Here is a 21,405-nt window from a genome sequence, read left to right on the forward strand (position 1 = left end):
AACTTTGATGAAGGGAGATGGATATGTTCGATGGTGGGGAAAAAAAAGACTGAAATACACTATAGTAGTGAATGCTTGTATGCTCTGAGTCAATGTAATGTGTATGTATTGTAGTGTACTAATAATGCAAGGCTAAAGGTTTTTTTTTTAATTAAGCCATCTTTTATACTGATGGTTTTTTTAAAGTTGGGAAGTGTGATGATACTTTAAGACATGTATTTTGTCCTTTTTTTCTCATCAAGATTGAGACAGAGATACTGAGCAGTCTGCTCAAAGCCAATAGAGTAAATACCTTGTGAGGCCTTGGGCATTTTTTTTAAAAATGTTGAAACGATAGTAGCAGCCTGAATGGGTGAGGGGGGGAGAGAGGAGAAGGGGTGAAGCTCCACTTACAGAAGCAGGATTTTTAGTTTCAGCTTTCTGCAGTTGCTGGGGTCTTGAAGCGGAATGTGGAAACTGTTATACCCCCAGCTAAGAGCTGGGGATCTCGTCTTGCTGCTAAAATTGCATGTGAAACAATCTATTTTACTGAATTTGACTACGCCAAGGATCTGTTTGAGAAATGTTATTATATTAGAACAGTTAATTAGTAGTAGCTAATATATATATTTTGTTAAGCATTTCAATAGTTACAGTTAAGCCAATTATTTTCTTTTATTTCGTCTACATTTTAACTGACATGTAAAAATAAAAAAAGTGTTTTACTTAAAGTCAATAGTTTGACCAATCGAATTGCACCTTGAACACAACCTTTAAATAACCTTTAAATAAGAAAGGTTAGGGTTTAGACTAGAGGTGAGGAACCTTTTCATGTTGGAAGGCCGCATTATGTTAGTAGTAATCTAACAAGGCTGCATCCAAGAAACTTCAACTATATATTCCTAAAAATTCACATTTTCTTTAATTGTGGCAGTCAGTCTGTGAGGATTATTTCATTGAATTTTCTTTTACTCTCTGGTATTTTAAATACATTCATTTTAAGATTAAAATAAAAATAATAAAAGGACAAAAAAAAACACATTAATAAAAAATAAAAGATTTGTTCTGCAAAATTTGGATTCATTCAAAAGGCCAAACACAATGGCACAGTGGGTAGCACTGCTGCCTCACAGCGCCAGAGATCCGGGTTCAATTCCCGCCTCAGGCGACTGACTGGACTGTGTGGAATGGGGGGCCACACACAATGTCCTAGCAGGACGCAGGTTCCCCACCCCTGGTTTAGACTATCATCGTAATATATATTGAGGGGGTTTGGTCTGGTCAATAACAGTAAATAATAACCATTACAGTAGCTGTGTAGTCAATACAATACATAATAGAGCAACCACCACAGTAAATAAAGTGATACTAAAGGTGTAATAGGCAGAGGAATGTAACCAGTACATTACCCAACACAGTAACTGTTACAGTAACCAGCACATTGAATCGTTTAGGATTCCTGCCTAGTAATTTTGGCCTCCGTATTTAACAAATGCTTACTAGCTGCCATATGTCTTAAATTGTAGCTACTGAGAGATGAGCGCTGCTCTTGTGTTTCAGGTCACAATGACAGGTTTAGGCCATTCTGAGATGTGGAGAAATTTCTTCACAAGAGAGTGGTGAACCTGTAGAATTCTCTGCAACAGAACACTGTTGAGGCCAAAATATTTCATCTTTTCAAGAAGAAGTTAAGTTTAATTCTAAGGTCTAAAGGGTATGGAGCAAAAGCAAGAATGGTACATAGTAAGGTGATCGGCCATAATCATATTGAATGGCACAGACTGGAAGAACTAAATGGCCTACTTATGTTCCTATTTTCTATGCTTCTATGGTTCTGTCTGATCTATGGCCGAGAACTGAATCCTGAACAAATGTCAATTTAGTAATTAAATAAATGAGGAATATAAAAACAGACTACAAAAGCTTCTATAGGTGTGCAAAGGAAAAGATTAATAAAAATAAATTAGAGCCTTAAAAAGAGTTAGGAGAATTTAAAATGGAGTATTAGGAAATTGTAGAGAGGCTTCAAAACAAATACCCATCGCTAAATCCCCCACTATCAAAATTCTGGAAGGGTTCCACTGAGCAGAAACCTAACTGGACTCACCATATAAATACTGTGGCAAAAAGAGTAGACCAGAGGGTAGGAATCCTGCATTGACTAATCTCCTGACTCCCCAAAGTCTGTTCACTAAAGACACAGGCAGGAGTGTGATGAAATACTCCCCACTTGACTGGATGGGCACAGCTCCAACAACACACAAGAAGTTTGACACCATCGAGAACAAAGCAGCCCACTCGATTGGCACCACATCTACAAACATCCACTCCCTCCACCACCAACACTTAGTAGCAGCAATATGTATTATCTACAAGATGCCGAAATTCACCAAGACTCCTTAGACAGCACCATTTAAACCTATGGCCACTTCCGACCAGAGGACAAGGGCAGTAGATACATGGGAACACATCCACTTCAAGTTCCCCTACTTACCACTCATCATTCTGACTTGGTAATATATTGCTGTTCCGACAGGTCAAAATCCTGGAACTCCTTCCCAGCATTGTGGGTCTACCTACAGCATATGAACTGCAGTGATTCAAGAAGATAGCACACCAAAATTTTGTCAAGAGAAAACTGGATAGGCAATACATGCTAGCCTACTAGAGATGCTCACATCCCAAGTGACATAAATAAACAATAGAAACAGGTACTTCACATCTGTCTTAATGAAGGAAAATTCTAAATAACTCTCAATAATAATGGAGAATCTACTGACATGTATAAATGATGCACTGCATGATACTAATATTAGTAAAATTACAGTGCTAGGGAAAATAATGCGACCTAAAGTACATAAATCATCTAGACTGATAATCCCACTGAAAGAATCAGATAGTAAACACATTGATGGTAATCTTCTGAAATTCTCAACTTTAGAATGGCTCCTGCAGATTGTATGGAGGTTAAGGATAGCTCAGTTGACTGGATGGCTGGTTTGTGATGCTTATGCACGAAACATCAATTCTACTGCTCGTCGGATGCTGCCTGACAGGCTGTGCTTTTCCAGCACCACACTCTCGACTCTGATCTCCAGCATCTGCAGTCCTCACTTTCTCCTGGTTTGCAACAAAGTACGCCTACAGTGCAAGTTCAACTCTACATTGTCAGTCTACATTGCAAACCAACTGTTTAGTCAACTGAGCTAACCATGAAGATCCCGCCATGTCAATCACACCCCTCCCCAGATGCATGGCAACCTTCAGGTTAAACTCACCATCAACTGTCTTGCTTTAACAAGAACCCTATGGATCTCTGGAACAATGGCAACGTATGGCTGGTTGATGGGAAATTTGTTTAAATGCATTTAATTTTTTTTTTCAAAACCTTTTGAAGTGAATAGTTCAATGCTTTATGAAACAAGGGTAAAGAGAATTTTTTAAAAATTTGGCTGTTATTTAATAACAAGGTGCATTATCATGCAGGGAAAGAGTGAAAAGTTTGTTTCAAAACACAGAACCATCCAAAATATCAAAAAGTGTGCAGAGTTCTTAAGTGAAAAGCTCCAGTGACAGAAGGTTTAAAAATGTTGAAAAAAGATATTCCACAGACTGTTCTATCCATGAATTTAAGGAACAAATGCAAAGGAGCAAGTAAATTGTTTTAGTAGTTTGGCTAAGGTCTCATGAAGAGACACTGATTAAAGAAGATAGAATGAAGTGAGTGAAGAAGTTTAGTGGAAAAAAAAAGTACAGCTCTGCCCACTGAACATGGGAACTTTAATGTGGAAACAAAATGGCACTTCACTGAGCTTTGAGTGGCTGCAAGGTTGTTGCTGATGACAAAAGGATTGAATTTTGGTTTCTGATATTTATAATAAGATTATCACAAATACTTCTTTGTATAGTAGAAAACAATTTTCTTTTCCCTATAGTGTGTAATAATCTTCAATCTTCTTTTATTGAAGTTAATTAGCAGTCACTTGTGAATATCTTCAGTAACTGACAACCACAGTAATTAAATTGCATAAATATAACTTATGCTCTATCAAGGTTCTGACATCTACCAGTTCTGAGGAAGGGTCACCAGATCTGAAACGTTAACTATAATTTCTCATCATTGATGTTTTTCTAGCAATTTCTGTTCTTGTTTCTGATTTACAGCATCTGCAGTTCTTTGGGTTTTAATGCTCTATCAAATCAGGTTTGATTCTGGGGTCTGACTTATCTACTATTACCATCATCTGGGGTCATAACAATTGGAAGGTAGTATATGTAACCCCACTATCTAAGAGAGGAGACAGCAAACCAGAAAATATAGGCCTGTTAGCCTAGTATCTGATGTTTGGAACATGCTAGAATATTAAAGATGCAAGAACAAAACACTCAGAAGATAAGAGTAGGATTGGACAGAGTCAACATGGATTTATAGAAGGGAAATCATGTCCAACAAACAAGAACAGAAGTTGCTGGAAAAAACTCAGCAGATCTGGCAGTATGCGTGCAGAGAAAGCAGAATTAATGTTTAGGGTCCAATGACCTTTTTCAGAACTGTTCAGACTGTTTCAAAGAAGGGTCACTGGACCTGAAACATTAATTCTGCTTTCTCTCCACACATACTTCCAGATTTGCTGAGTTCTCCCACAATCTATGATTTTGTTTCTGATTTTCAGCATCCACAGCACTTTGCTTTTTTTTTGTTCATGTCTGACAAACCTGTTGCAGTTGTTGTAAGGATGTAACTGGCATAAATGATAAATGGGAGTGTGGATGGGAAAACAAGTGGATATGGTACATTCAGATAATCGGAGAGCTTTGATACACAACAGGCTGTTAAATTAGACCACATGGGATTAAGGGGAATACACTGGCATAGTTAATGGGCAGTGATAGGGAATATGCAAGCTATTGTACATTGAAATTGCAGAGGGTGGCAAAATCTCCATCGGATTAATTAAATGAAAGTTACTATCACCAGATAAATTTTCTGCATGCCAGAACAGTCCACAACAGCAAGTAAATTGCTGAGGCAAATTGCTGATAATAAAATGCTGTACCAAACATCCAATCACAGTTGGATAACTCAGCTCTGCTGATCGATAGTATACAAAGGGGGTGTGCGCTATGCTCTTGAGCTGTATAAAAGAAGCTAATTAGAAAACTTTTGCACGCCTTTTTGCTATGAAGATCTGAAGCTGTAACCAACATGTGTCACAATAAAGGTTGCCTGAATCTACCATCAGCCTCTGACTCTCACAAAGAAATCATGAGATCTTACAATTTGGCACAGTCGGCAGGATTGCTGGAGGAATAAAGGATTAAATCCCGGACAACAGACCTACATCAGCTCCCAGAGGTAAAACTTCTCAGTAAATTGTCTGGATTCGGTCTCTCCCCCATGCAATCTCGAAACTCTCCTGAGTAGCAGACGGCTTTAGGCCCCGTTTTTGCAGAACACCATGATATCAGCAGAGACTACAATTAGTCACCGACCTAGCTGAAAGCGTATGGCTCGAGACCCGTAAAGAACCCGTACAATGGCAGACGATGAGACCAAGCAGTTACCTTCTACTATTAAAAGCAGGCAGAACCCAACTGATTTTTCAGATGAAATTCTCCAAAACCTAAAAGACTACATAGAGCAACAATCTAGCTTACCCAAGGCCTGTACTGAGATCAGACAGGAGCACGGTACCTCCATGGGACAGTGGTCCCTGGACGACATCAGAAGGGTCGGAGGTAAAACAACCCATATGATGGAGAAAGAATGAGTCGGGTAGTCCCTGGTCATCATGGGACAGGTCCAACAGGAAAAAAAAGTCATAATGCTTTCCCATACAAGCGAGATTTGACCAATACCAAGAGCCAACTGGAAGCAATTTGCGAAGGACTAAAAAGAACAAAACTTGAGATAGAAAAATGGGTACTTAAAAATGAAAATTTAGAGTTTGAAATTAAATGGTACAAGAAGCAATCATATAAAGAACCAGTAACATAATTAGCAGACAAGGGGAAAATGCACTAGGTCTTGGCCGGGGTACCCTTTCTTAAGTCAACTACCAAGTGATTAGCTGAAAGTGCAGAGACACTAGGTGGGTTTAGAAACAGATTTGGAATTAGATTAGATTAGATTACAGATTACATTAGTGTGGAAACAGGCCCTTCGGCCCAACAAGTCCACACCGACCCGCCGAAGCGAAACCCACCCATACTCCTACATTTACCCCTTGCCTAACACTACGGGCAATTTTAGCATGGCCAATTCACCTGACCCTGCACATCTTTGGACTGTGGGAGGAAACCGGAGCACCCGGAGGAAACCCACGCAGACACGGGGAGAACGTGCAAACTCCACACAGTCAGTCGCCTGAGGCGGGAATTGAACCCGGGTCTCAGGCGCTGTGAGGCAGCAGTGCTAACCACTGTGCCATCGTGCCGCCCACAAATTCTCCAGTGACTCTTGTGAAGAAGGTATCCAGAGATTCGCCCCCTTGAAAACAACATGAGCTAAAGTTAAATCTGAAAAAATAAAAGAATAGCAATGGGGTGGTCACAGTCACACATTGATATGCCAATATTTATCATAAATGAGTGGATCCTGAGAAAATTGATAAATAGTCTAAAGAAATACCACCCCCTTAAAAAGGAGGGTTGAAAACATGGGAACAAGTGGAATGTTTAAAAGGTATCAATAGTCTCCACCCATTGGACGGAGCATAGATCCTGATCATGATGGTACCTAGCTGAGAGGGGAGGAGATTGGGTAGGAGGTTACAAGAGGTCCTCAGGGACAATGAACAAAAGATTGAGACTGGATGGGGAATGATCAAACAATGGTTACGGAAATTCAGTCCTGTAAAGACGGCCTGGGAAAAGATTGCAGCCTGTCAACTGAAAAGAACGGAAGATGTGTTGGAATACAACAAGCGTTTTAAAACTTTTTGGTGAGAACACTCGGGAATAAGTAATGAGGGACCCGCATACCAATGGTCTCCTGAAAGCCGCTTTTGTAGCGGGACTGAAGCCGGAGTTATCCAAGATGCAGATAACACTGCCAGACTGGGACGGGATAGGAATAACTCATGCAGAACTGGTAGACCCGTGCAACCAATTGGACATAGGAGCTAAAGGTCGGACCACGCAGGTCGCAGGAGGGAAATTCAGAGAACCGGACAAGCAATTACCACGAAGACTTCCTGGGAAGTGTCATTATTGCAGAAAAGAGGGACATTGGGCTAACACATGAAGGGCAAAACAGAGAGCCAAGAACAGCGAGGTCTGGAGAACTACCCCCAGAGAACAGGCCCCTCCTCAAAAAGAGTTGCTTAATTTGACAAAAAAAAAAGTTGAGCCCGGCCTCACCCTCTCCTTGCACTAATACGAGGAGATTTTTAAAAATTCATTTGTAGGATTTGGACATCGCTGGCTGATCAGCATTGATAGCCCATCTCTATTTGCCCTTGAGAAGGCAGTGATGAGCTGCCTTCTTGAATCACTGCAGTCCACTTGCTATGGGTTGACCCACAATGGCAGTAGAGAGGGAATTCCAAGATTTTGACCCAATGACTGTGAAGGAACAGCAGTATATTAGATTAGATTAGATTAGATTACTTACAGTGTGGAAACAGGCCCTTCAGCCCAACAAATCCACACCGCCCCGCCGAAGCGCAACCCACCCATACCCCTTACCTAACACTACGGGCAATTTAGCATGGCCAATTCACCTGACCTGCACATCTTTGGACTGTGGGAGGAAACCAGAGTACCCGGAGGAAACCCACGCAGACACGGGGAGAACGTGCAAACTCCACACAGTCAGTCGCCTGAGGCGGGAATTGAACCCGGGTCTCTGGCGCTGTGACGCAGCAGTGCTAACCACTGTGCCACCGTGCCGCACTTGTATATTTCCGTATATTTCCAAGTCCCTTGAGTGGCTTGGAGGGGAACTTGCAGGTGGTGATTTCCCAAGTACCTGCTGCCCTTGTCCTTCTAGATAGAAGTGGTCATGGGTTTGGAAGGTGCTGTCTGATCTTTGGTGAATTTCTACAGTACATCTTGTAGATAGTACACACTGCTGCTACTGAGCACCGGTGGTGGAGGGAATTGAATGTGCCAATCAAGCAGGGTTGCTTTGTCCTGGATAGTGTTAAGCTTCTTGAGTATTGTTGGAGCTGCACCCATCCAGGCAAGTGGGGAGTATTCCATCACATTCCTGACTCATGCCTTGTGGAAACACTTTGGGGTGTCAGGAGGCGAGTTACTCGCTACAGTATTCCTAGTCTCTGACCTGCTCTTGTAGCCACTGTGTTTATCAGGTGAGTTCAGTTGAGTTTCTGGTCAATGTAATCCCAAGGATGTTGACAGTGGGAGATTCAGTGATGGAATACCATTGAAAATCAAGGCCGGTGGTTAGAGTGTCTCTTATTGGTGATGGTCATTGTCTGATATTTGTGTGGCGCAAATGTTACTTGCCACTTGTCAGGCCAAGCCTGGATATTGTCCAGATCTTGTTGCATTTGACAATGAGATGGACAATTATATATAACAACATATATTTAGGAGGGTGGCACGCAAGATATAGACTGTCTCCTGGACACGGGGACAGAATTGACCTGCCTGCCTCAATGTTACATAAATTCTTTACCTTTGGATGGTAAGGTGCGAACAGCTCGCAGGGCTAGGGGAGAAGGCCTAACCATAAAAAGAACATGTCCAGTATTCATAGAACTTCATCCACACAAGTTAACTGCAGCAGAAGAGGAGATTCCTCACCATTGGTGATACCCCTATCCAAATGGGAACGAAGTCCAAAACCTAGTAGAAGCCATACAATTACCCCAAGAAGTCTCCATCCTGAAATGTAAAGCGTACACAAAAGAAAATAAAATACTGTGGAAGCACACTGCAGTGCCATGGTGGACCAGGTAACCAGGGAGGCGGCCTCACAAGGTAGGCACCCAAAAGTGCAATATGCAAACTGGAAATGCTCAGATCCTTGACACAAGATTTAGCAGCAATGCAAAGCCAATGCTCCCGAAAGGAAAAGCAGACATGGACTGAGACTGGAATTAAACTGTATGAAGATGGTGTCTGGAGCAAAGTGATATCAACAAACCTGTTGTCCTGCAACCATTGATGTCCTTTTTGGCACAACAGATTCACTCATGGGGGCATTTAGCTCCACAACAGATGATGGCATGATTCCAAAAAAGCTAGTGGGTTAGGGATTTTAATAATACATGCCCACTTGGTAGCAGAACACTGTGGGACTTGCAAAAAGAATAACCCCAGACCCATCACAACAATGCCTGAACTGAGGCCTCCCGCTCCTGCGGGACCATTCTAGCACTTACCGGTCAACTATATATCTCTCCCACCATGTCAGGGATATACGGATGTTCTGGTTGTTGTTGATAAATTCTCCAGGTGGACAGAGGCTGCTCCAACTGAATGGGCCACAGCCAAGCACACAGCTAAAGTTTTATGCAAGGATTACATTCCCCAGTGTGGAGTCCCAATCAGTATAGACACTGGCCAAGGGACACGAATCATGGGTGCTGTCTGCCAGGTTACCGAACTTCGAATGGGATTTCCACTGCCTCCGTCACCCACAATCATCAGGGCAAGTGAAACAAACAAATCAAATGTTGAAACAACAACTTGCCAAATATCATCAGAAGGGAATACCCTTGCTCCAGGCATTACGATGGTCCTATATGCAGTATCAGGGCAAACCGGAGTAGAAGTATGGGTCTAAGTTGATTTGAGGTTATAATCAGAAGGCCCATAACACTGTCAGAAACCATTGATTTATGGAAAGCTGATTGCCACTTGATGAGTGACGCACTGTTGAAATATTGTCAAGACCTGACCAATGCTGTTAATTCTGCTTCCCAACAGATATCAGCAGGCTGTGGTGATCTACCAGAGGGAGATCATGATATTGTCTCGGGAGCTTGGGTTTATGCATATGGAACCATTGGGAGCCAAGTGGGAAGGACTCTACCAAGTGATGCTGACTACCCAAGCAGCAAAAGTCTGAGGCAAGAAAGCTTGGATACACACATCACACCAGTGAGTGAAATTGAAGCTTGATAAAAGGACTATAATGTTTGATCCAAAACGTGGATTATTATATTGCTAACTGTGTGTATTTATGAGTGTTTGCTTACTAATAACTTGCCAATTTTCTACACCAGAAGAGAGATGAAGGAAAAGGGAATTACATGTGAATACCTTTTCGTATATATCCTATACTTATGCCAAACGACCTAGTATTTCCAGTTGTTGGGTGTGCTCCCACATACCCACTTACTCAAAAGAGAGCATCCCTTTAAGACCCATCCCTTTTAATACACCTAAAATGGCAGAACGGGTAACTCACAAGAACATCACCTTAGAGGATCCAACATGACTGGCACAGTAGTCCTCAGCAGGGAAGGGGTGTATTGGGCATGCATGACTGACCCCCCCCAGAGCAGAGAGAGACAACAGGTTACAACCTCTGAAAGGCAATCAGATTGTATCAGCCTAATTACAACACTTCTTTCTTGACCCTTAGAAACACCTCTGGAATCCTTCCTGATAGTCTTATGTAAAACCCATATAGGAGGGCAGGAGATGGGATACAGCAAATGTAATTTGAGTTACGTCTTCCTCTTTGTTCATCACTCATTTGCTCTACCTGGGATACCCCACTGGCAAAGATTTAAAAGGGCCATTACAGAGACAGCGAGATTGTTTGCTATCTTGGTCACCTGATACGGGACTGTGAAACTGGTGAAGGATCCATCAATACGTCCTAGAACAGGTGGCCAATGATACTTCAGAGGTTTTGAACAAAATAAGCACTGAAATGGTAGCCATCCATAAAACAGTACTGGTGAATCTTCAGAAGAGGCTTTGGAGACCTAGTTATTGTCAAGACTGAGATTGAGAGATTTCTACATTTAAAAACATCAAGAGATAGACAGATTTTTAACTAGTAAGGGAATCTAGGGTCTTGGGCATAAGACAGGAAAGTAGAGTTGAGGATGATCAGATCAGCCATCATCTCATTGAATGACAGAGCAGACTCAATGGGCTGAATGGCCTACTTCTGCTCCTACATCTTACAAGAAGGTAGTGCAGGAAATGGCAGTGAAAAAGAAGATTCGACATGATCTAATTCAAATGGTGGAGAAGGCTCAAAGAGCTGAATGATCTCCTCTTGCTGTTATAGTTGAACTGACTCTCCAAGGACCTATTGCAGGCACTTGGGACTGACCAGACTTGCTGCACCTAACTGGAAAATGCGTCAGCACTTCAAGAGAAAGACAAAGGCCCTATTGCATCACAGTGACGCTCACCCGCGCCTTGTCTCTTCACTTTGTCATTCATGTCCCGTCTAATTATTGTCGATCACTCACAGTTGATTCAGTATAAGGTCTTTAATTCACATCCAGTCCCTTCATGCTGCCTCTCATCAATGCCTTGTGTCATTGCTGCTCTATTTCCTGTGGCTCTTGCTCATGCCCAGTCTCACTTTAATGTCACTTGCCACGTTCTGTTGCATTACAGCTTTGTTTGTCCACATTCTGTTTCATTACAGTGAATCTCACATATGCTATCTCATAACAATGTCTCCAGTTCACAATCTTACAATTGTTAGCTGCCACCTGTACTCTATTTATTTATGGTACTATTTAGAACATAGAACATAGAACATAGAAGAATACAGCGCAGTACAGGCCCTTTGGCCCTCGATGTTGCGCCGATCCAAGCCCACCTAACCTATACTAACCCACTATCCTCCATATCCAAAGCCCGCTTAAATGCCCATAAAGAGGGAGAGTCCACCACTGCTACTGGCAGGGCATTCCATGAACTTACGACTCGCTGAGTGAAGAACCTACCCCTAACTTCAGTCCTATATTTACCCCCCCTTAATTTAAAGCTATGCCCCCTTTTAATACCCGACTCCATACGCGGGAAAAGGTTCACACTGTCAACCCTATCTAAACCCCTAATCATCTTGTACACCTCAATCAAGTCACCCCTAAACCTTCTTTTCTCTAATGAAAACAGCCCCAAGTGTCTCAGTCTTTCCTCATACGATCTTCCTTCCATACCAGGCAACATCCTGGTAAACCTCCTCTGCACCCGTTCCAGTGCCTCCACATCCTTCCTATAGTATGGCGACCAAAACTGCACACAATATTCCAGATGCGGCCGCACCAGAGTCTTATACAACTGCATCATGACCTCAGGACTCCGGAACTCAATTCCTCTACCATTAAAAGCCAGTACGCCATATGCCTTCCTCACCGCACTATTTACCTGGGTGGCAACTTTCAGAGATCTGTGTACATGGACACCAAGATCCCTCTGCTCATCCACACTACCAAGTATCCGACCATTAGCCCAGTACCCCATCTTTTTGTTATTCTTCCCAAAGTGAATCACCTCACACTTAGCTACATTGAATTCCATTTGCCACCTTTCTGCCCAGCTCTGCAGCTTCTCTATATCCTGCTGTAACCTGCCACATCCTTCCTCACTGTCAACAACTCCTCCGACTTTCGTATCATCCGCAAACTTGCTCACCCAACCTTCTAACCCCTCTTCCAGGTCATTTATAAAAATGACAAACAGCAATGGTCCCAAAACAGATCCTTGCGGAACACCGCTAGTGACGGCACTCCATGAAGAAACTTTGCCATCAACAACTACCCTCTGTCTTCTTCCATCCAGCCAATTCCTAATCCAAACCTCCAACTCACCCTCAATGCCATATCTCCATATTTTCTGCAGTAGCCTACCATGGGGAACCTTATCAAACGCCTTACTAAAATCCATATATACCACATCTACCGCTTTCCCCTCGTCAACCTCCTTCGTCACCTTTTCAAAGAATTCAATAAGGTTTGTGAGGCACGACCTGCCCTTCACAAAACCATGCTGACTATCCTTGATCACATTATTCCTATCCAGATGTGCATAAATCCTATCCCTTACAATTCTCTCTAAGACTTTGCCCACAACAGAAGTGAGACTCACCGGCCTATAGTTACTAGGGTTATCTCTACTCCCCTTTTTGAACAAGGGAACCACATTTGCTATCCTCCAGTCTTCTGGCACTACTCCTGTAGACAAAGAGGACATAAAAATCAAGGCCAATGGCTCTGCAATCTCCTCCCTTGCTTCCCAGAGAATCCTAGGATAAATGCCATCAGGCCCAGGGGACTTATCTATTTTCACCTTTTCCAGGATTTCCAACACCTCTTCTCTACATACCTCAAAGCCATCCATTCTACTTATTTGTGACTCAGTATTCACATCGACGACAATGCCCTGTTCCTGAGTAAATACTGAAGAAAAGTATTCATTCAGTGTCTCCCCAATCTCTTCTGCCTCCACACGCAACTTCCCACTACTATCCTTGACTGGACCTATTCCTACCCTAGTCATTCTTTTATTCCGAACATACCTATAGAAAGCCTTAGGGTTTTCCCTAATCCTACCAACTGAGGACCTTTCATGTCCCCTCCTTGCTGCTCTTAGCTCTCTCTTCAGGTCCTTCCTGGCTACCCAATAACTCTCAATCGCCCCAATTGAATCTTCACGTCTCATTTTGAGATAGGCCGCCCTCTTCCATTTAACAAGGGATTCCAATTCCTTATTAAACCACGGCTCCCTCGCACGACCCTTTCCTCCCTGCCTGACAGGTACATAATTATCAAGGACACTCAATAGTTGCTCCTTGAACAAGCTCCACATATCATTTACACTCTTGCCTTGGAGTCTACTTTTCCAAGCCACACATCCTAAGTCATGCCTCACCACATCATAATTTCCCTTACCCCAGCTATAACTCTTGCCCTGTAGTACACACTTATCCCTCTCCATCACGAGAGTAAAATCACCGAATTATGGTCACTATCCCCAAAGTGCTCACCTACCTCTAATTCTAACACCTGGCCTGGTTCGTTACCCAGAACCAAATCCAGTATGGCCTCACCTCTTGTTGGCCTGTCTACATATTGTGTCAGGAAACTCTCCTGCACACATTGAACAAACACTGACCCATCTAACGAACTTGAGCTATAGCTTTCCCAATCAATATCAGGAAAGTTAAAGTCCCCCATAACAACCACCCTATTACTGTCACTCATCTCCTGAATCACCTTCCATATCCTTTCTTCAATGATTCTAGTACTATTAGGAGGCCTGTAAAAGGCTCCTAACAGGGTGACCTCACCTTTCCTATTCCTAACCTCAGCCCAAACTACCTCAGATGGCAAGTCCTCATCCATCGTTCTTTCCACCACTGTAATACTATCTTTGACAAGCAATGCCACACCTCCCCCTCTTTTACCCCCACCTCTGACCCTACTAAAACATTTAAATTCTGGAACCTGCAACAGCCAATCCTGTCCCTGTTCTAGCCATGTCTCCGTAATAGCCACAACATCGAAGTCCCAGGTACCAACCCACGCTGCAAGTTCACCTACCTTATTTCGTATACTTCTTGCATTGAAGTATACACACTTTCCTGTTTACAGGCACCCTCCTTTGAAATTGATGCCATGTTCCTAACCTCCCTACACTCCAGGCCCTGCACCCTAAAGCTACAATCTGGGTTCCCATGCCCCTGCAGAGTTAGTTTAAACCCCCCCCAAGAGCACTAGCATTTACTCATGTGCTCTCCATTAAAAGCCTCTCTCACCCACTCCCCATCTCATTACGGTGTCGCTCATCCATGCCCCATCTCATTATTTCCTCTTGCCATGTTTCCTTTCGCCACCTGTTGCCTGTTCTCATTACAGCATGGTTTGTCCACATCTTGCTTCATTACAGTGAATCTCACATGTGCTATCTCATTACAATATCTCCAGTTCTCAATGTTACATTGGTAGCTCCCTCCTGCATCCAATCTCTTTATGGTACTGTTTATCCATGTGGTCTTTTGTTACAGCCTCTCTTACCCATGCCCTGGCTCACTACAGTTGCAATTCGCTCATGCCTTGGCTCATTACAGCTTTGGCTCAATATAGCTTCTCTCACCCAAGCGGAGTCTCATTATGGTGCTGCTTTCCATGTGTTGCCTCATAGGAATGTGTCCAAGTTCTACTTTCCATCAGGTGGGAACACATGTTCTATGCATTTAAGCTGAACCACTGTTATCGTTCTCAAACATTCATGCAGTATAACGTGAATGCTCCACCATATAACCTGCTACTTACAATGCAGTGTTAACAGACTAATAACAGCAGAAATAATGATAAGAACATATCTATAATAGAGATTTCTGAATCAGTTCTCCCAGTTACCTGCAAGTATTAGCCCTGGCAGAATGAAGGGTATCCTTTACAAAGCTGCTTCCCTTCAGGTTTCTTGGCTTGTGCTTGATGCTCTCATGGAGACGGTAAACCACTTTAATCAGAAATTACCAGTAGGAAATTATTGCACAATCTAATTTTGTTAATCTTTCACAGTGTTTGGCAACCAGTTGCACTAAAGATGAAATAACTGCTCCTACCTGTTTTTGAAGCCTAGAAAGACCAAGAAATCATCATCTAGCACACTGTGGCACATGGCCGTCATTAGGTGAAAGTGAGGACTGCAGATGCTGGAGATTAGAGATTAGAGTGGTGCTGGATAAGTACAACAGGTCAGGCAGCATTAGAGGAGCAAGAAAATCTAAGTTTCGGGCAGGAGCCCTTCATCATGAATGAAGCTGGAAGCCTTAGTGGTAGAGACATAAATTGGGGGGTTGGGCAGGGGGGAGGTAGTTGAGAGTGCAATAGGTGGAGGGAGGAATGGGTAAATGTGATAGTTCAGAGAGGAGGGTAGAGTGGATAGGTGGGAAGGAAGTGAAGAGCTTCAGGGCAGAGATGACCTGGGAGTTGCAGTGAGAGAAAGAGAGAGAAAGAGAGAGGAGAGAGAGAAAGAGAGAGAAAGAGAGAGAGAAAGAGAGAGAAAGAGAGAGAAAGAGAGAGAGAAAGAGAGAGAAAGAGAGAGAAAGAGAGAGAAAGAGAGAGAAAGAGAGAGAAAGAGAGAGAAAGAGAGAGAAAGAGAGAGAAGAGAGAGAGAGAGAGAGAGAGAGAGAGTGAGAGAGAGTGAGAGAGAGTGAGAGAGAGTGAGAGAGAGTGAGAGAGAGTGAGAGAGAGAGTGTGTGAGTGAATGAGAGAGACTCACTGAAATCTTTGTAGAGAGAGGAGGAGAACTTCTTCAAAGGTACAAAGTTAAAAATCACACATTATCAATGAGGATGAGCACCTCACCAAGACCTTCCCCACACCTCCACTATTTGCCTTTAAACAACTGCCAAATCTCAAACAGGTCATTGTTTGTAGCAAGCTGCCTGGCTCTCAGGACAACTCCATACAACCCTGTCACGGTAGATGCTGCAAGACGTGTCAGAGTGTGGACATAGACACCACCATTACGCGTGGGGACACCTCCCACCTTGTTCATGGCAGGTACACATAGAACTCAGCCAACATTGTCTATCTTATACATTGCAGGCAAGGATGCACGGAGGCATGGTACATTGGGGAAACCGAGCAAAGGCTACGACAATGGATGAATGGGCACCGCACAACAATCAACAGACAGGAGTATTCCCTCCCAGTTGGGGAACACTACAGTGGTCCAGGATATTCGACCTCGGACTTCGGGTGACCATCCTCCAAGGTGGACTTCGGGACAGGCAGCAGAGAAAAGTGGCCGAGCAGAGGCTGATAGCCAAGTTCGGTACCCATAGGGAGGGCCTCAACCGGGACCTTGGGTTTATGTCACATTACAGGTGACCACACACACACACACACACACACATATACTTTGTGGGGTGAATTTGTACTTTCAGGATTACATTGTACTTTGCTCAAAAACTGCATGAATTCATGTAAAACTCCATTATCTCACTTTTTAGATTAAAATCAACCTAAACATCATGGCACAAACAGAAAATACAGGGGGCCAACACCTTCAACATATTGTCTAGCTATCATCATTGTTAACAGCTAACCCGAGAATGCAACTTTTTAAAAAAAGGTTTTGTGATTTACACATGAAAGAAGTGAAACTATCATGGTATTCTAACAGATGAAAGGCTTAACAGACAATCAATTTTTCAATGTATAATTTCAGTTACATCACACTGTAAATTTTTGTTATAAATTCTGTGTGTTAGGATTGAACCCTCCACTACCACCTGATTAAGGAACGACGCTCCAAAAGGTAGTGTGCTTCCAATTAAACCTGTTGGACTATAACCTGGTGTTGTATGATTTTTAACTTTGTACACCTCAGTCCAACACCAGCATCTCCAAATCATGACTTCTTCAAGGTAGGTATCCTTGAAATCCGCTCCACCCTACTTTCCAACCTATCACCTACTAAGCTCTACTCCAATCTCCAGCATCTGCAGTCCTCACTTTCACCTAGTTGATTTCAACTTTACTGCGAATCCTCTTGCAAGGATGCCTACCTTGAAGAAGTTCTCCTCCTCTCTATACAAAGATGTCTGTGAGTCTCTCTCTCATCTCTGCCCTGAAGCTCTTTACTTCCTTCCCACCTAACTGCTCCACTCTCCTCTCCGACCTATCACCTTCACCCCTTCCTCCATCCACCTACTGCACTCTCAACTATCTTTTCCCCAGCCCCACCCCTCCCATTTATTTTCTCCACCCCCAAGGCTTCCAGCCTCATTCCTGATGAAGGGCTGCTGCCTGAAATATTGATTTTCCTGCTCCTCGGATGCTGCCTGACCTGTTGTGCTCTTCCAGTACCACTCTAATCTCTACATGGCCATCACTACCCGGTGCACATACATCACCGAAAATTTCCATAATTAAATTGTAAAAGCTCCTTGATAACTTAATCTTAAATCAAAAATCGCTGACTGAGTAACAAAGGATTACAGAAACATATTTTAATCAAGGTTTCAAGTCTCAAAATTTGACCTGACAATTCAGGATATCAATGAAAATTCCTCAAACATCCCCAGGTGGGCTCCAGGAATACACAAGCCTCAACGCCTGTAACCAAGCCCAAACACAGGACCAGATTCCTCATCTTCCGTCTCGGAACACTTCAACTCCAGGGCATCAATGTGGACTTCAACAGTTTCTTCATTTCCCCTTCCCCCACCTCACCCAGTTCCAAACTTCCAGCTCAGCACTGTCCCCATGGCTTGTCCTACCTGCCTATCTTCTTTTCCACCTATCCACTCCACACCCCCCCCAACCCATCACCTTCATCCCCTCCCTCACTTACCTATTGTACTCTATGCTATTTCTCCCCACCCCCACCCTCCTCTCATTTTTCTCTCCACCCTTCAGGCTCTCTGCCTGTATTCCTGATGAAGGGCTTTTGCCCAAAACATCGATTTTACTGCTCCTCGGATGCTGCCTGAACTGCTGTGCTTTTCCAGCACCATTCTAATCTAGACACCAGCTTAAAATGTGTCAATTTCCTGTTCACTCGCGTTTTGGCGGTGCTACAAAAAGGTTTTGGAAGGCGCTTTTTGGGGAGCCAGTCGGAGTTGCTATATTGCCTCTGGTAGATGATTCACGCTGCTCCTACCGTAGACCCACCCATTTGTGAAAAGAGTTAATGTTGAAGATAGTGGAAGTGTTGCCAATTAAGCAATTGTCCTTGAGTGTTGTTTGAGCTGACTTAACTAGCCAAGTGGGGAGTATTCCATCACACTCATGATTTGTGCCATGTAGATGATGGATAGGCTTTGGAGAGTCAGGATGGGAGTTACTACCTGCAGGACTACTAGCCTTTGACCTGTTCTTGTAGTCACCATAGTTATTGTCTGGTTCAGTTCAGTTTCTGTCAGTGGTAACTCTTGGATGCTGATAATGGGAGACTCAGTGACAGTAATGCTATTGAATGCTCTGGGGCAATGGTTAGATTTTCTCATGTTGGAGATGGTTACTGCCTGGCACTTATGCAACACGAATGTTACTTGCTACTTGTCAGCCCAAGGAATACAGTCCAAGCCTTGCTGCATTTGAACATGGACTGCTTCAGTATCTGAGGAGTCGTGAATAGTACTGAACATTGTGGAATCACCAACAAACACCACCACTTAAGACCTTATGATGGAGGGAAAGACACTGAGGAAGTAACTACCCTGAGGAACTCCTGCAGAGATATCCTGAAACAGAGATGACTGACCTCCAAAACCACAATCAACTTCCTATGTGTCAGGTATGAGTCCAACCAATGGAGAGTTTTCACTCCCTGATTCCCATTGTCTCCAGTTTTGTTCAGGCTCCTTGATGCTACAGTTTGTCAAAAGAGGCATTGATGTCAAGAGCAGTCACTCTTATCATCTCTGAAGTCCAACTCTTGCATCCATCCTTGGACCAAGGCTGTAATGAGGTCAGGATCTGACTGGTTTTGAATAGAACCCAGACTTAATGCGAGTAAGCAGCTTATTACTGAGCAGGCACTAATGATGACATATTCCATCACTTTCCTTGTGGTCAAGAGTAGATTGATGGGGCAGTAATTAACCAGTTTTGCTTTGTCCTGCTTCTTGTGTAAGGGACATAACTGGGCAATTTTCAACATTGTCCAGTCGATGCCAATGATTAAACTGTAGTGGAACAGCTTGGCAAGAACAATTAAATTCTAAAGCACATCTTTAGTATTATTGCCAGAATATTAACAGGGCCCTTGGCCTGTGTGTTATCTGGTTACACCAACTGTTTCTCACAATTGCGTGAAGTGAATCGAATTGGCTGTAAACTGGCATTGGTGATGCTGAGGACCTCTGGAGGATGCTGAGATTAATCATCACTCGACACTTTTGGCTGAAGATTGTTGCCAATGCTTCAGCTTTATCTTTTCCACTGATGTGCCTTGCTCCCTTGTTATTTACGATGGGGATATTTGTAGAGTTTCCAACTCCAGTGAAATTTTGATTTTCTACCACCATTCACAACTGAGTGGCAGGACTCAGTGTTACAAAAATCATTTCTTTGGCTCTATCTGTCAAAGGAACTTGGTGTCAGTGCTGCCACCAAAGCTGATGGTATACTGGACTTGAAGAAGAAGATCTAAGAGTACAACTGGGCTAGTGGACCTAGGTATGGCAGATGGAATTTAATGCAGACAAATGCAATGTGTTACCTTTCGATAAGATAACCAGGCAGGACTTAGATAGTTAATGGTAAGGCTTTGGGGAGTGTTGTCGTACAGGCAGAGCCAGGGGCACACTTACGTAGCTCCCTGAAAGTGGTGTCACAGGTAGACAAGGTGGTGTAGGCAGCATTTGGCACGCTTGCTTTCGTCGGACAGAGCACAGAGTAAAGGAGTTGAGACATCATATTAAAGCTGTACAAAACATTGGCCAGGGCACATTTGGAGTTCTGTGTACAATTTTGAATGCCCTGCTTTGGAAGGATGTTATTAAATTGGAAAGGGTACAAAGAGGATTTACAAAGAGTAACTAAGGCTGGAAGGTATGGAGTTATAAGGAGAGGCTGAGACTGTTTTCCACTATAGCTCAAACCCTCCAACCCTAGTAACATCACTGTAAAACTTTCCTGAATCCTCTCAAGTTTCACAACATCTTCTGACAGCAGGGAGACCAGAATGGAATGCAATATTCCAAAAGTGGCCTAACCAATATCCTGTATCATAGCCTCCCAACTCCCATACTTAATGCACTGACCAATAAAGGCAACCATACCAAACACCTACTTCACTATCTGCAACCCTATTTTCAAGGAACGACAAACCAGCACTTCAAAGTCTCTTTGTTCGGAAATACTCCCAGGACCTTACCAATGAGTGTATAAGTTCTGTCCTGATTTGCCTTTCCAAAATGCAGTACCTCACAATTATCTAAATTAAACTCGATCTGCCACTCCTCAGCCCTTTCACCCATCTGATCAAAGTCCTGTTGTACTCAGAGGTAATCTTCGTCATTGTCCATTACACCACCAATTTTGGTGTCATCTGCAAACTTACGAACTATACGTCTTATGTTCACATTCAAATCATTTATATAAATGACAAAAAGCAGTGGACCCAGCACCGATCCTTGCGACACACCACTGGTCACAGTCCTCCAGTCAAAAATGTAACCCTCCACCTCCACCAACACCACCACCACCACCTGACTCCTACCTTCAAGCCAATTTGTATCCAAATGGCTGGCTCTCCCTAGATTCCACGTGATGTAACCTTGCAAACCAGTCTACTATGGGGGACCTAGTCTAACATCTTGCTGAAGTCCATATAGATCATGTCCACCGCTCTGCCTTCAAATAGTCTTCATCACTTCTTCAAATAACTCAGTCAAGTTAGTCAGACTTCCCACACCACCACCATTCTGACAATCCCTAATCAAACCTTGCCTTTCCAAATACATCTAAATTCTGTCGTTCAGAATCCCTTCCAACAATTTACACATCTCTG

At 43.2% G+C, this 21,405-nt stretch overlaps 2 protein-coding genes across 9 annotated transcripts in view; one reads left to right on the forward strand and one right to left on the reverse strand.

Moving 5' to 3' along the window:
• Nucleotides 1-17,231, forward strand: part of LOC148137540 (uncharacterized) — a 46,222-nt gene extending 28,991 nt beyond the window's left edge. For both annotated transcript variants that reach the window (XM_087982099.1, XM_087982100.1), the window contains exons 2-3: nucleotides 9,880-10,053; nucleotides 16,488-17,231. In XM_087982099.1, coding sequence (XP_087838225.1) covers nucleotides 9,880-10,053; nucleotides 16,488-16,772 — 459 coding nt within the window. In that variant the 3' untranslated portion in view covers nucleotides 16,773-17,231. The remainder of the gene's footprint in view (nucleotides 1-9,879; nucleotides 10,054-16,487) is intronic.
• Nucleotides 1-21,405, reverse strand: part of apba2b (amyloid beta precursor protein binding family A member 2b) — a 129,969-nt gene that overhangs the window by 94,725 nt on the left and 13,839 nt on the right. The window lies entirely within an intron of this gene.

Source organism: Chiloscyllium plagiosum, unplaced genomic scaffold (assembly GCF_037043375.1).
Source record: "Chiloscyllium plagiosum isolate Xiang-an unplaced genomic scaffold, Cpla_swu_hap1 HiC_scaffold_42, whole genome shotgun sequence".
Classification (NCBI taxonomy): Eukaryota; Metazoa; Chordata; class Chondrichthyes; order Orectolobiformes; family Hemiscylliidae; genus Chiloscyllium; species Chiloscyllium plagiosum.